Below are 12,559 nucleotides of genomic sequence, written 5' to 3'. Positions count from 1 at the left end.
GCTAAAACAGGACTAAACCAGGACTAAACCAGGACTAAACCAGGACTAAAACAGGACTAAACCAGGGCTAAACCAGGACTAAACCAGGGCTAAACCAGGACTAAACCAGGGCTAAAACAGGGTTAAAACAGGACTAAACCAGGACTAAACCAGGACTAAATCGAGAGACAAAGTCCCCGCACTCACCACTGCAAACTCCTCCCTGTCCAGGTGACCATCTTTGTCAATGTCACTGAGGTCCCAAACCTGAGACAAGAGACATGTCCACCAAGAGTGAAGCAGTTTAATTCAGACAATTTCAATTGTTTTTCATTATATTTATTTCTATTATACGTTTTTGATTAATGTGGAAAGGATAAGCTATATACGTCTATACTATATATACTCTATATACAACTGTACTATATATACTCTATATACATCTATACCATATATACTCTATATACATCTATACTATATATACTCTATATACATCTGTACTATATATACTCTATATACATCTATACTATATATACTCTATATACATCTATACTATATATACTCTATATACATCTATACTATATATACTCCATATACAGTTATACTATATATACTCTATATACAGCTATACTATATATACTCTATATACATCTATACTATATATACTCTATATACATCTATACTATATATACTCCATATACAGTTATACTATATATTCTCTATATACAGCTATACTATATATACATCTATACTATATATACTCTATATACATCTATACTATATATACTCCATATACAGTTATACTATATATACTCTATATACAGCTACTTACTATATATACTCTATATACATCTATACTATATATACTCTATATACATCTATACTATATATACTCCATATACAGTTATACTATATATTCTCTATATACAGCTATACTATATATACTCTATATACATCTATACTATATATACTCCATATACAGTTATACTATATATTCTCTATATACAGCTATACTATATATACTCTATATACATCTATACTATATATACTCCATATACAGTTATACTATATATTCTCTATATACAGCTATACTATATATACTCTATATACATCTATACTATATATACTCCATATACAGTTATACTATATATTCTCTATATACAGCTATACTATATATACTCTATATACATCTATACTGCAGAGGAACCATCAAGCTTTACGTGTCACTATAAGAGAAAGATGAATCACAAACACAGCAGTTAAACCCTGAGATCAGAGCACGTTCTAATGGCCCCCCAGCGTTCTAATGGCCCCCAGCGTTCTAATGGCCCCCAGCGTTCTAATGGCCCTCTGCGTTCCAATGGCCCTCTGCGTTCTAATGGCCCTCTGTGTTCCAATGGCCCTCTGCATTCTAATGGCCCCCTGCGTTCCAATGGCCCTCTGCCTTCCAATGGCCCTCTGCGTTCTAATGGCCCCCAGCGTTCTAATGGCCCCCTGCGTTCTAATGGCCCTCTCCGTTCCAATGGCCCTCTGCGTTCTAATGGCCCCCTGCGTTCTAATGGCCCTCTGTGTTCCAATGGCCCCCAGCGTTCCAATGGCCCCCAGCGTTCTAATGGCCCCCTGCGCTCTAATGGCCTGAACCCTCTCATTATTTGTTCTGGCTCCACAAGCCTGTGATATTCATTTTATGGCTTAAATCTTAGGCTTTTATTGAGGAGAAGGATGTGAGGGTCAAACAGGGGTCGCCGAGAGAAAGCATGAGGGGCCCACCTTGCCGAGGATGTCCAGAGGCAGCTTGGAGTTGATGAGCACAGGTTTGACCTTATCTCCGGACAGGAGACCGTTCACCGGGGCCAGGCTCTCGAAAATACCATCAAACTTACTCCTCTCCTCTGCCTGGACACAGAAACATGCAACCAACTAAACAAGGGCCAGTGTGGGGGACACAAGGGGTACAGCCAGCAGGGACCCAGACCCCCCAGTCTACACTGAGAGAGCATGTGAGGGGGACGTCCTGCTTTAAAGGAGCGTGTGAGGGGGACTTCCTGCTTTAAAGGAGCGTGTGAGGGGGACGTCCTGCTTTAAAGGGGCATGTGAGGGGGACGTCCTGCTTTAAAGGAGCGTGTGAGGGGGACGTCCTGCTTTAAAGGAGCGTGTGAGGGGGACGTCCTGCTTTAAAGGGGCGTGTGAGGGGGACATCGTGCTTTAAAGGAGCGTGTGAGGGGGACGTCCTGCTTTAAAAGGGCATGTGAGGGGGACGTCCTGCTTTAAAGGGCGTGTGAGGGGGACGTCCTGCTTTAAAGGGGCGTGTGAGGGGGACATCGTGCTTTAAAGGAACGTGTAAGGGGGACGTCCTGCTTTAAAGGGGCGTGTGAAGGGGACGTCCTGCTTTAAAGGAGTGTGTGAGGGGGACGTCCTGCTTTAAAGAAGCGTGTGAGGGGGACGTCCTGCTTTAAAGGAGCTTGTGAGGAGGACGTCGTGCTTTAAAGGAGTGTGTGAGGGGGACGTCCTGCTTTAAAGGCCGTGTGAGGGGGACGTCCTGCTTTAAAGGGGCGTGTGAGGGGGACATCGTGCTTTAAAGGGGCGTGTGAGGGGGACGTCCTGCTTTAAAGGGGCGAGTGAGGGGGACGTGCTGCTTTAAAGGAGCGTGTGAGGGGGACGTCCTGCTTTAAAGGAGCGTGTGAGAGGGACGTCCTGCTTTAAAAGAGCGTGTGAGGGGGACGTCCTGCTTTAAAGGAGCGTGTGAGAGGGACGTCCTGCTTTAAAAGAGCATATGAGGGGGACGTCCTGCTTTAAAGGGGCGTGTGAGGGGGACGTCCTGTTTTAAAGGAGCGTGTGAGGGGGACGTCCTGCTTTAAAGGAGCGTGTGAGGGGGACGTCCTGCTTTAAAGGAGCGTGTGAGGGGGACTACCTGCTTTAAAGGAGCGTGTGAGGGGGACGTCCTGTTTTAAAAGAGCGTGTGAGGGAGACGTCCTGCTTTAAAGGGGCGTGTGAGGGGGACGTCCTGCTTTAAAGGGGCGTGTGAGGGGGACGTCCTGCTTTAAAGGGGCGTGTGAGGGGGACATCGTGCTTTAAAGGAGCGTGTGAGGGGGATGTCCTGCTTTAAAGGGGCATGTGAGGGGGACGTCCTGCTTTAAAGGGGCGTGTGAGGGGGACGTCCTGCTTTAAAGGGGCGTGTGAGGGGGACATCGTGCTTCAAAGGAGTGTGTAAGGGGGACGTCCTGCTTTAAAGGGGCGTGTGAAGGGGACGTCCTGCTTTAAAGGGGCGTGTGAGGGGGACATCGTGCTTTAAAGGGGCGTGTGAGGGGGACTTATAACTTAAAGTAGAGTGTATTGACTCAGGTCTTACCCTGACAGCCCAGTGCTGCTCCCCGGGGCCCGGAGCCACACCCAGAGAGGGACTGCTGCTGTCCTTCTGAAAGACACACCAGAGACAGAGAAAGGTCAGACACAGGCTCTGGTGCTGGTCACATGTTCTTCATGGACACATGGGACAAAGCCGTTAGTCCTAAAATAAAATAGGAGACAAACTGTATCTTCTTAATATTAGAAACAATATGATTAACCTACAGAGCCTCGCAAGTGACATCAGCGAAATATTATATTTTCCGCGTCAGGAAGGAAGATGTGAGGTTACTGCTTTCGCTCCTAGATCCACATATCCATCTATACATCCATTGATGCAAATCCCATAAGGCTTCAGCTTGTCATAAGAATCAGCATGCCATATAAAGTTAGGCCCTCGTGAAAAATAGCGTAGCCGTATGAGACGTCTTCTCTGACGAGCCTGGACGTTGACAGGATCTAGGAGCGAAAGCAGTAACCTCACGTCTTCCTTCCTGACGCGGATACCATGCTCCAAACACTTAGCATACATCCACCGATAACCAATTGACTAAGTATGAAGCTAACAACAAGCTCGAAGTTAGCATACTGACGACGGTAGAGTCCATGCGTTTGTAATATTCTCATCAAATGTCTTTTGCTCAAAATATTACCATCCAAAGCAAGTGTGGCCAATATATGGTCGTAGCTCATCCCCAGCATAAAATAATGTTTGATTTTGGAGTCCATTGTGTCCTGCATTCTGGTATCTTTTATGCTTTTTCACACACTTCCTGTATATACTATTAAAGAGCGCCACCAAGAGGTCACCTGCCGTACATAAATGACCACGTGATTAAAACACGTATTATTATTTTTTCACACAAAACAATTTGTTTATTTATTTTTTACAAAAAAATGTTTTTTTTTTTTTTTAATTATCATGTTCCCACGAGATAATCATCACGTTCCCATGAGATAATTATAAAAATTAAAAAATTTTTATAATTTGCTATTTTTATTTATTTTTTTCGTGAAAATATTATATTTCGCTGATGTCACTTGCGGGGCTCTGTATTAACCAGAAAAATGTGGTAGAATAAAATACTAGAAATAAAACAAATAAATGACTGAACGAACAAATTCTCCAGATTCTGTTGACCCTTAAAGGTGCCATAACATGCTTTTTTCACGTTTTGGAGTCTATCCTAAGTGTATAATTGATAATAATAAGGGTTGTGCAACATCCTTAACATAATAGTTAAGAAATATCACCCATACCTTGGACCCCACTCACCAACCCGGAAACGCAAACGGCTTGGTTTGATATTCGCCCCCACCCTTGCAATCTGGCTCCCCCGCCCAACCCGTGACGTAGTCTCAGCGAGACCGTGTGTGCCCCGCCCACCCGTGACGTAGTCTCAGAGAGCGTGTGTGCCCCGCCCACCCGTGACGTAGTCTCAGAGCGCGTGTGCGCCCCACAGCTGTGTGCTGTAAAGCTCCGCGGTGCGCCGCTCCGTGCGAGTGAGTGCGAAAGAGTCTACTTTGAGACTAAATAAAACTGGTGTTCATTCTACAGCGTGCGCAGAACAGATATATCTATAGATCTATTATATACATAGATATATAAAGTCTTATGTCCATCGCGCTCTTATTTTCTGTTTTTTCGGTATCGGATAGAACTTCTCTCCGTTTATTTTCCCGGTTGCTGCATCAACTGCCACATAAACCTTCACCATTGTGATAATAGTAAAGAGTGCGATATCGTTAATGACGTTTTGGGCCTCTTTGAACCGTGTTTCGTCGTAAATCGAAGCAGAAAAACTCCGGAATGGGCTTGTAGGGAGACACGGGAGCCTGGAGCAGCGCGGAGCCGGGGGGAAGGGAACGGGAGGCGGGAGGGGGGTGGAGAGGGGGGAGAGGGGGGAGAGGGAGGGTGAGGGGGGATGGTGACGCGTGCTTGCCCTTATGACGCGGTCTTGCACCCACCCCCCGTCAGTTTGGAGATTCGAGGAAAGGAGACTTACTGTACTATAGCTAAAAACTGCGGGAATCAATCAAAAACACTCTGGGTACATATATGAAGCACAAATAGCAACGTAAGAAGGTTAAAAGCTCTGAAAAGTCGATTTCTTAAAGCTACTCACAAACTTGGGGGGCGGGACAGGGAGGTTGAGGCTGGACAGTGCCACCTCCTGGCCACTCTGTGCACAGGCCACGAGGCGTAAAGCCACATGAAAGCCCTGAGGAGACAAGAGAGGAGACAAGAGAGGAGACAAGAGAGGAGAAAAGAGAGGAGACAAGAAAGGAGACAAGAGAGGAGACAAGAGAGGGGACAAGAGAGGAGACAAGGGAGGAGACAAGAGAAGAGACAAGAGAGGAGACAAGAGAGGAGACAAGAGAGGAGACAAGGGAGGAGACAAGGGAGGAGACAAGAGAGGAGACAAGAGAGGGGACAAGAGAGGAGACAAGAGAGGGGACAAGAGAGGAGACAAGAGTCATCGTCACTGTGAGGAACAAGGTTGTCCAAATATGTCCATTTTCAAATTAAGTCTGAATGTCATTTTTCCATTTGTCACACTGGACTGTGTACTCTTACTGCACACTGGAGTGTGTACTCTTACTGTACACTGGACTGTGTACTCTTACTGTACACTGGAGTGTGTACTCTTACAGCACACTGGAGTGTGTACTCTTACTGTACACTGGACTGTGTACTCTTACTGCACACTGGACTGTGTACTCTTACTGTACACTGGAGTGTGTACTCTTACAGCACACTGGAGTGTGTACTCTTACTGTACACTGGACTGTGTACTCTTACTGCACACTGGAGTGTGTACTCTTATTGTACACTGGAGTGTGTACTCTTACAGCACACTGGAGTGTGTACTCTTACTGCACACTGGAGTGTGTACTCTTACTGCACACTGGACTGTGTACTCTTAATGCACACTGGAGTGTGTACTCTTACTGCACACTGGACTGTGTACTCTTACTGCACACTGTGTACTCTTACTGCACACTGGACTGTGTACTCTTACTGCACACTGTGTACTCTTACTGCACACTGGAGTGTGTACTCTTACTGCACACTGGACTGTGTACTCTTACTGCACACTGGACTGTACTCTTACTGCACACTGGAGTGTGTACTCTTACTGCACACTGGAGTGTGTACTCTTACTGTACACTGGACTGTGTACTCTTACTGCACACTGGAGTGTGTACTCTTACTGTACACTGGAGTGTGTACTCTTACAGCACACTGGAGTGTGTACTCTTACTGCACACTGGAGTGTGTACTCTTACTGCACACTGGACTGTGTACTCTTACTGCACACTGTGTACTCTTACTGCACACTGGACTGTGTACTCTTACTGCACACTGTGTACTCTTACTGCACACTGTGTACTCTTACTGCACACTGGAGTGTGTACTCTTACTGCACACTGGACTGTGTACTCTTACTGCACACTGTGTACTCTTACTGCACACTGTGTACTCTTACTGCACACTGGACTGTGTACTCTTACTGCAAACTGTGTACTCTTACTGCACACTGTGTACTCTTACTGCACACTGTGTACTCTTACTGCACACTGGACTGTGTACTCTTACTGCACACTGGACTGTGTACTCTTACTGCACACTGGAGTGTCTACTCTTACTGCACACTGGACTGTGTACTCTTACAGCAAACTGGAGTGTGTACTCTTACTGCACACTGGACTGTGTACTCTTACTGCACACTGTGTACTCTTACTGCACACTGGACTGTGTACTCTTACTGCACACTGTGTACTCTTACTGCACACTGGAGTGTGTACTCTTACTGCACACTGGACTGTGTACTCTTACTGCAAACTGTGTACTCTTACTGCACACTGTGTACTCTTACTGCACACTGTGTACTCTTACTGCACACTGGACTGTGTACTCTTACTGCACACTGGACTGTGTACTCTTACTGCACACTGGAGTGTCTACTCTTACTGCACACTGGAGTGTGTACTCTTACTGCACACTGGACTGTGTACTCTTACTGCACACTGGACTGTGTACTCTTACTGCACACTGTGTACTCTTACTGCACACTGTGTACTCTTACTGCACACTGGACTGTGTACTCTTACTGCAAACTGTGTACTCTTACTGCACACTGTGTACTCTTACTGCACACTGGACTGTGTACTCTTACTGCACACTGGACTGTGTACTCTTACTGCACACTGGAGTGTCTACTCTTACTGCACACTGGACTGTGTACTCTTACTGCACACTGCAGTGTGTACTCTTACTGCACACTGGACTGTGTACTCTTACTGCACACTGGAGTGTGTACTCTTACTGCACACTGAAGTGTGTACTCTTACTGCACACTGGACTATGTACTCTTACTGCACACTGGACTGCGTACTCTTACTGCACACTGGACTGTGTACTCTTACTGCACACTGTGTACTCTTACTGCACACTGTGTGCACACTGGAGTGTGTACTCTTACTGCAGACTGGAGTGTGTACTCTTACTGCACACTGGACTGTGTACTCTTACTGCACACTGGAGTGTGTACTCTTACTGCACACTGGAGTGTGTACTCTTACTGCAGACTGGAGTGTGTACTCTTACTGCACACTGGACTGTGTACTCTTACTGCACACTGGAGTGTGTACTCTTACTGCACACTGGAGTGTGTACTCTTACTGCACTCTGGACTGTGTACTCTTACTGCACACTGGAGTGTGTACTCTTACTGCACACTGGAGTGTGTACTCTTACTGCACACTGGAGTGTGTACTCTTACTGCACACTGGAGTGTGTACTCTTGCTGCACACTGGAGTGTGTACTCTTGCTGCACACTGGAGTGTGTACTCTTACAGCACACTGGAGTGTGTACTCTTGCTGCACACTGGAGTGTGTACTCTTGCTGCACACTGGAGTGTGTACTCTTACTGCACACTGGAGTGTGTACTCTTGCTGCACACTGGAGTGTGCACTCTTACTGTACCTACTGGTACATACCTGTTTGTCCAGGAAGCCTTTTCCATCAGGGTCAGCCAAGTCCCAGATCTGAGCACAAACAACCACCATTAACACGCCCCCATTAACACGCCCCTATTAACACTCCCCCATTAACACACCCGTGAATACGCCCCGTGAACACGCGCCGTGAACACGCCCCGTGAACACTCCCTCCGTTAACACTCCCCCGTTAACACTCCCTCGTTAACACTCTGATCTGACGTCTCACAAAGTCTAATGAAACACAGTTTGTACCTTGCCCAGTGTGACGTCCGGCAGACCAGACTTCTTGAGGAATAGAGCCGCTTCAGTCGGCCCCACACGGCCCGTGTTCCCAGGATCCACCTGAAACTCACCAGATCACACCACGTCACCCCAGGTCACCTCACCCCACCCCAGGTCACTTCAGACCACCTCAGGCCACCTCATGTCACCCCAGATCATCTCATGTCACCTCAGACCACCTCAGGTCACCTCAGGCCATCTCAGGTCACCTCAGGCCATCTCAGGTCACCCCAGGTCACACCAGGTCACCTCAGGTCACCTCACGTCACCCCAGGTCCCCTCAAACCACCTCAGGTCACCTCACGCCACCCCAGATCATCTCATGTCACCTCAGGTCACCTCAGGCCATCTCAGGTCACCCCAGGTCTCACCAGGTCACCTCACGCCACCCCAGGTCACCTCAGGTCACCTCACGCCACCTCATGTCACCTCACCCCACCCCAGGTCACCTCAAGTCACCTCAGACCACTTCAGGTCACCTCAGACCACCTCAGGTCACCTCAGACCACCTCAGGTCACCTCAGACCACATCAGGTCACCTCAGGTCACAGGTGCTATATGACTGAGGACTCAATGTGCTAAAACAAGACACAGTGATGACAGATATGACCCTAAGATGTTTGAGCTGGTTTAAAGTGCTGCATTTGTAATAATAAGCATCTGATCATTTTACCATGATATTAAAGGCAGCCACGCCCAACTGTGACCACGCCCACCTGCGACTGACTGACACTTAGGAGCGGCGTATCGCTTTTACAAAATAAAGCAGCTCTTTTAAACGCTGTGCGCCATCTGACGTTACGCCATGCGCCGTAAACGAGCGCCGTAATTTACGCAAGACGGCGCTCCTAAGTGGCGGAGTGTGATGATATTGGCTTTTGGGCCGAGCGCAGCAGCAGCACAGCACCACGGCGCCTGCTGAGCGGCGCTCCTCGCCCGCCCCGCCCGAACGCACGAGCGAGCGCAGCTCTGGAAACTAAATGAAATCCAACGGACAGAGGTCAGCAAACACAACAAGGAACGAGAGAAAAGTGCCTCTGCATCAGACGTGGAGGGTCAGACGTCAGGTCAGACGCCAGGTCAGACATCAGGTCAAGCGTCAGGTCAAGCGTCAGGTCAGACGTCAGGTCAGACGTCAGGTCAGACGTCAGGTCAGACGTCAGGTCAGATGTCAGGTCAAGCGTCAGGTCAGACGTCAGGTCAGACGTCAGGTCAGACGTCAGACGTCAGGTCAGTCGTCAGGTCAGACGTCAGGTCAGATGTCAGGTCAAGCGTCAGGTCAGACGTCAGGTCAGACGTCAGGTCAAGCGTCAGGTCAGACGTCAGGTCAGACGTCAGGTCAGACGTCAGACGTCAGGTCAGTCGTCAGGTCAAGCGTCAGGTCAGACGTCAGGTCAGACGCCAGGTCAGACGTCAGGTCAGACGTCAGGTCAGACGCCAGGTCAGACGTCAGGTCAGGAGATGATCATAGTTTCAGGAGCCAAACCCAAACTAATAATGAGAAGGTTCAACATTTGTGGATCAGACGTTTCGATGTCTTTTCCATGTGACATGATGATATGGTAAGATGATATGGTCAGATGATGATATGGTCAGATGTCAGGCCAGAGGTCAGGTCAGACATGGTCAGATTCTAGGCGACTTATTAAAGCGATAAGTTGAAATGATAAAAGCTCCGCCTCCGCCTCACCTGTCTGTAGAAGCTCTCGAACAGCGGGTTCCCACTGGACAGCTGTGGACAGAGGACATCATCACGTCAGGTCAAGAACTACTGCACATGGACCAGATCATACAGCCACGCCCTCTTTTAGGTGGAAACAAACCGTGCAAAATGACAGGCGGGAGATACTAATTGTTCAAAAGGAATGATAATGTGAATACAACAGAAATGTGAGGATTTCTCTGTTGTTTCGTCTCATGTGACATTAAAATTAGATCTTGTGACATCCTTATTCTTAATAACGACTAAATTTCATGTAACGTCATGCACTGTTATGAGAGCCACACGCCACATGTGCAACACAAACCCATACGCCACATGTGCAACACAAACCCACACGCCACATGTGCAACACAAACCCACATGCCACATGTGCAACACAAACCCACACGCCACATGTGCAACACAAACCCACATGCCACATGTGCAACACAAACCCACATGCCACATGTGCAACACAAATCCACACGCCACACGTGCAACACAAACCCACATGCCACACGTGCAACACAAACCCACACGCCACACGTGCAACACAAACCCACACGCCACACGTGCAACACAAACCCACATGCAACACAAACCCACACGCCACACGTGCAACACAAACCCACACGCCACACGTGCAACACAAACCCACACGCCACACGTGCAACACAAATCCATACGCCACATGTGCAACACAAACTCATACGCCACATGTGCAACACAAACCCATACGCCGTATGTGCAACACAAAACCATACGCCACATGTGCAACACAAACCCATACGCCACATGTGCAACACAAACCCATACGCCACATGTGCAACACAAACCCATACGCCACATGTGCAACACAAACCCATACGCCACATGTGCAACACAAACCCATACGCCACATGTGCAACACAAACCCATACGCCACATGTGCAACACAAACCCATACGCCACATGTGCAACACAAACCCATACAGCACTGAAACAGCCCTGGTCAAAGTACTCAACGATCTCCTCACCTCAGCAGACTCCGGGGCCCTCAACATCCTGTTACTACTAGACCTCAGCGCAGCCTTTGACACTATAAACCATTCCATCCTCCTACAAAGGCTGCGCCAACTGGGTGTTGAGGGCTCTGCACTTGACTGGCTCACATCCTACCTCACCAACAGGCAAGAGTTCATTTCCCTCTCCGGTCACTCATCCACCCTCTCCCCAGTAACGCAGGGGGTCCCCCAGGGCTCAGTCCTCGGCCCCCTCCTCTTCATCTGCTACATCTTCCCCCTTGGTCACATCCTCCGCCAACTCAACCTGGACTTTCACTGCTACGCTGACGACACCCAGATATACCTCACCACCAAATCCACCCAAAACCCTCCCCTCAGCCACATCGAAACCTGCATCTCTACAATAAAATCATGGCTCACTCTCAACTTGCTCAAACTGAACAGTGACAAAACAGAGCTCCTCCTCATTGGCACCAAATCCACTCTCAATAAAACTGGTCCCTTTTCACTCAGCATCGACACCTCGACCATCACCCCCTCTACCCTGGTACGCAATCTCGGTGTCATCATGGACCCCACCCTCTCCTTCACTCCCCATGTCAGCCACATTGTCAAGACCTCATACTTCCACCTCCGCCGCATCGCCAAAATCCGACACTGCCTCACCCTCCCCGCTGCTGAATCCCTCATCCATGCCTTCATCTCCTCCCGCCTTGACTACTGCAACTCCCTCCTCACTGGCATCTCCTCCCATTCCCTCCATAGACTCCAAATGGTCCAAAACTCCGCTGCCCGCCTCCTCACCCACACCCGGTCCCGTGATCACATCACTCCCGTTCTCCGCTCTCTCCACTGGCTCCCCATCAAGCAGCGCATAAACTTTAAAATACTCCTCCTCACCTTCAAAGCTCTTCACCACCTTGCCCCCCCCTACCTGTCTGACCTCCTCATCCCCCACCGCCCCTCCCGAGCTCTCCGATCCTCCTCCACTCTCACCTTGGCTGCACCAACATCCCGACTCAAAACTTTTGGCGACAGAGCATTCTCCCGAACAGCACCCCGACTCTGGAACTCCCTCCCCCAACCTGTCCGCCACTCTCCCTCACTCACAACATTCAAATCCCGCCTAAAAACATACCTCTTCACCCAAGCCTATGACCTCCCCTACCCCTAGCCTCCTCTACCCCATTGCCTACTCTTCTACCCCCTGTTACATCCCCATCTTTTTCTCTCTACTT

The 12,559-nt window shown here is 48.5% G+C and overlaps 1 protein-coding gene across 1 annotated transcript in view; it reads right to left on the bottom strand.

Moving 5' to 3' along the window:
• Positions 1-12,559, bottom strand: part of LOC140353807 (epidermal growth factor receptor substrate 15-like 1) — a 40,772-nt gene that overhangs the window by 26,529 nt on the left and 1,684 nt on the right. Inside the window, exons 2-8 of the mRNA XM_072438553.1 lie at positions 10,306-10,347; positions 8,586-8,675; positions 8,331-8,378; positions 5,451-5,546; positions 3,329-3,394; positions 1,750-1,875; positions 187-246 (exon numbers count right to left, since the gene is read on the bottom strand). Coding sequence (XP_072294654.1) covers positions 187-246; positions 1,750-1,875; positions 3,329-3,394; positions 5,451-5,546; positions 8,331-8,378; positions 8,586-8,675; positions 10,306-10,347 — 528 coding nt within the window. The remainder of the gene's footprint in view (positions 1-186; positions 247-1,749; positions 1,876-3,328; positions 3,395-5,450; positions 5,547-8,330; positions 8,379-8,585; positions 8,676-10,305; positions 10,348-12,559) is intronic.

This window comes from Eucyclogobius newberryi, unplaced genomic scaffold (assembly GCF_026437365.1).
Source record: "Eucyclogobius newberryi isolate DKJ021-1_F unplaced genomic scaffold, fEucNew1.0.hap1 SCAF_9, whole genome shotgun sequence".
NCBI classification, from domain to species: domain Eukaryota; kingdom Metazoa; phylum Chordata; class Actinopteri; order Gobiiformes; family Gobiidae; genus Eucyclogobius; species Eucyclogobius newberryi.
Note: the sequence above shows the minus strand (reverse complement) of the source record. Positions and strands in the feature narration are given on the sequence as shown.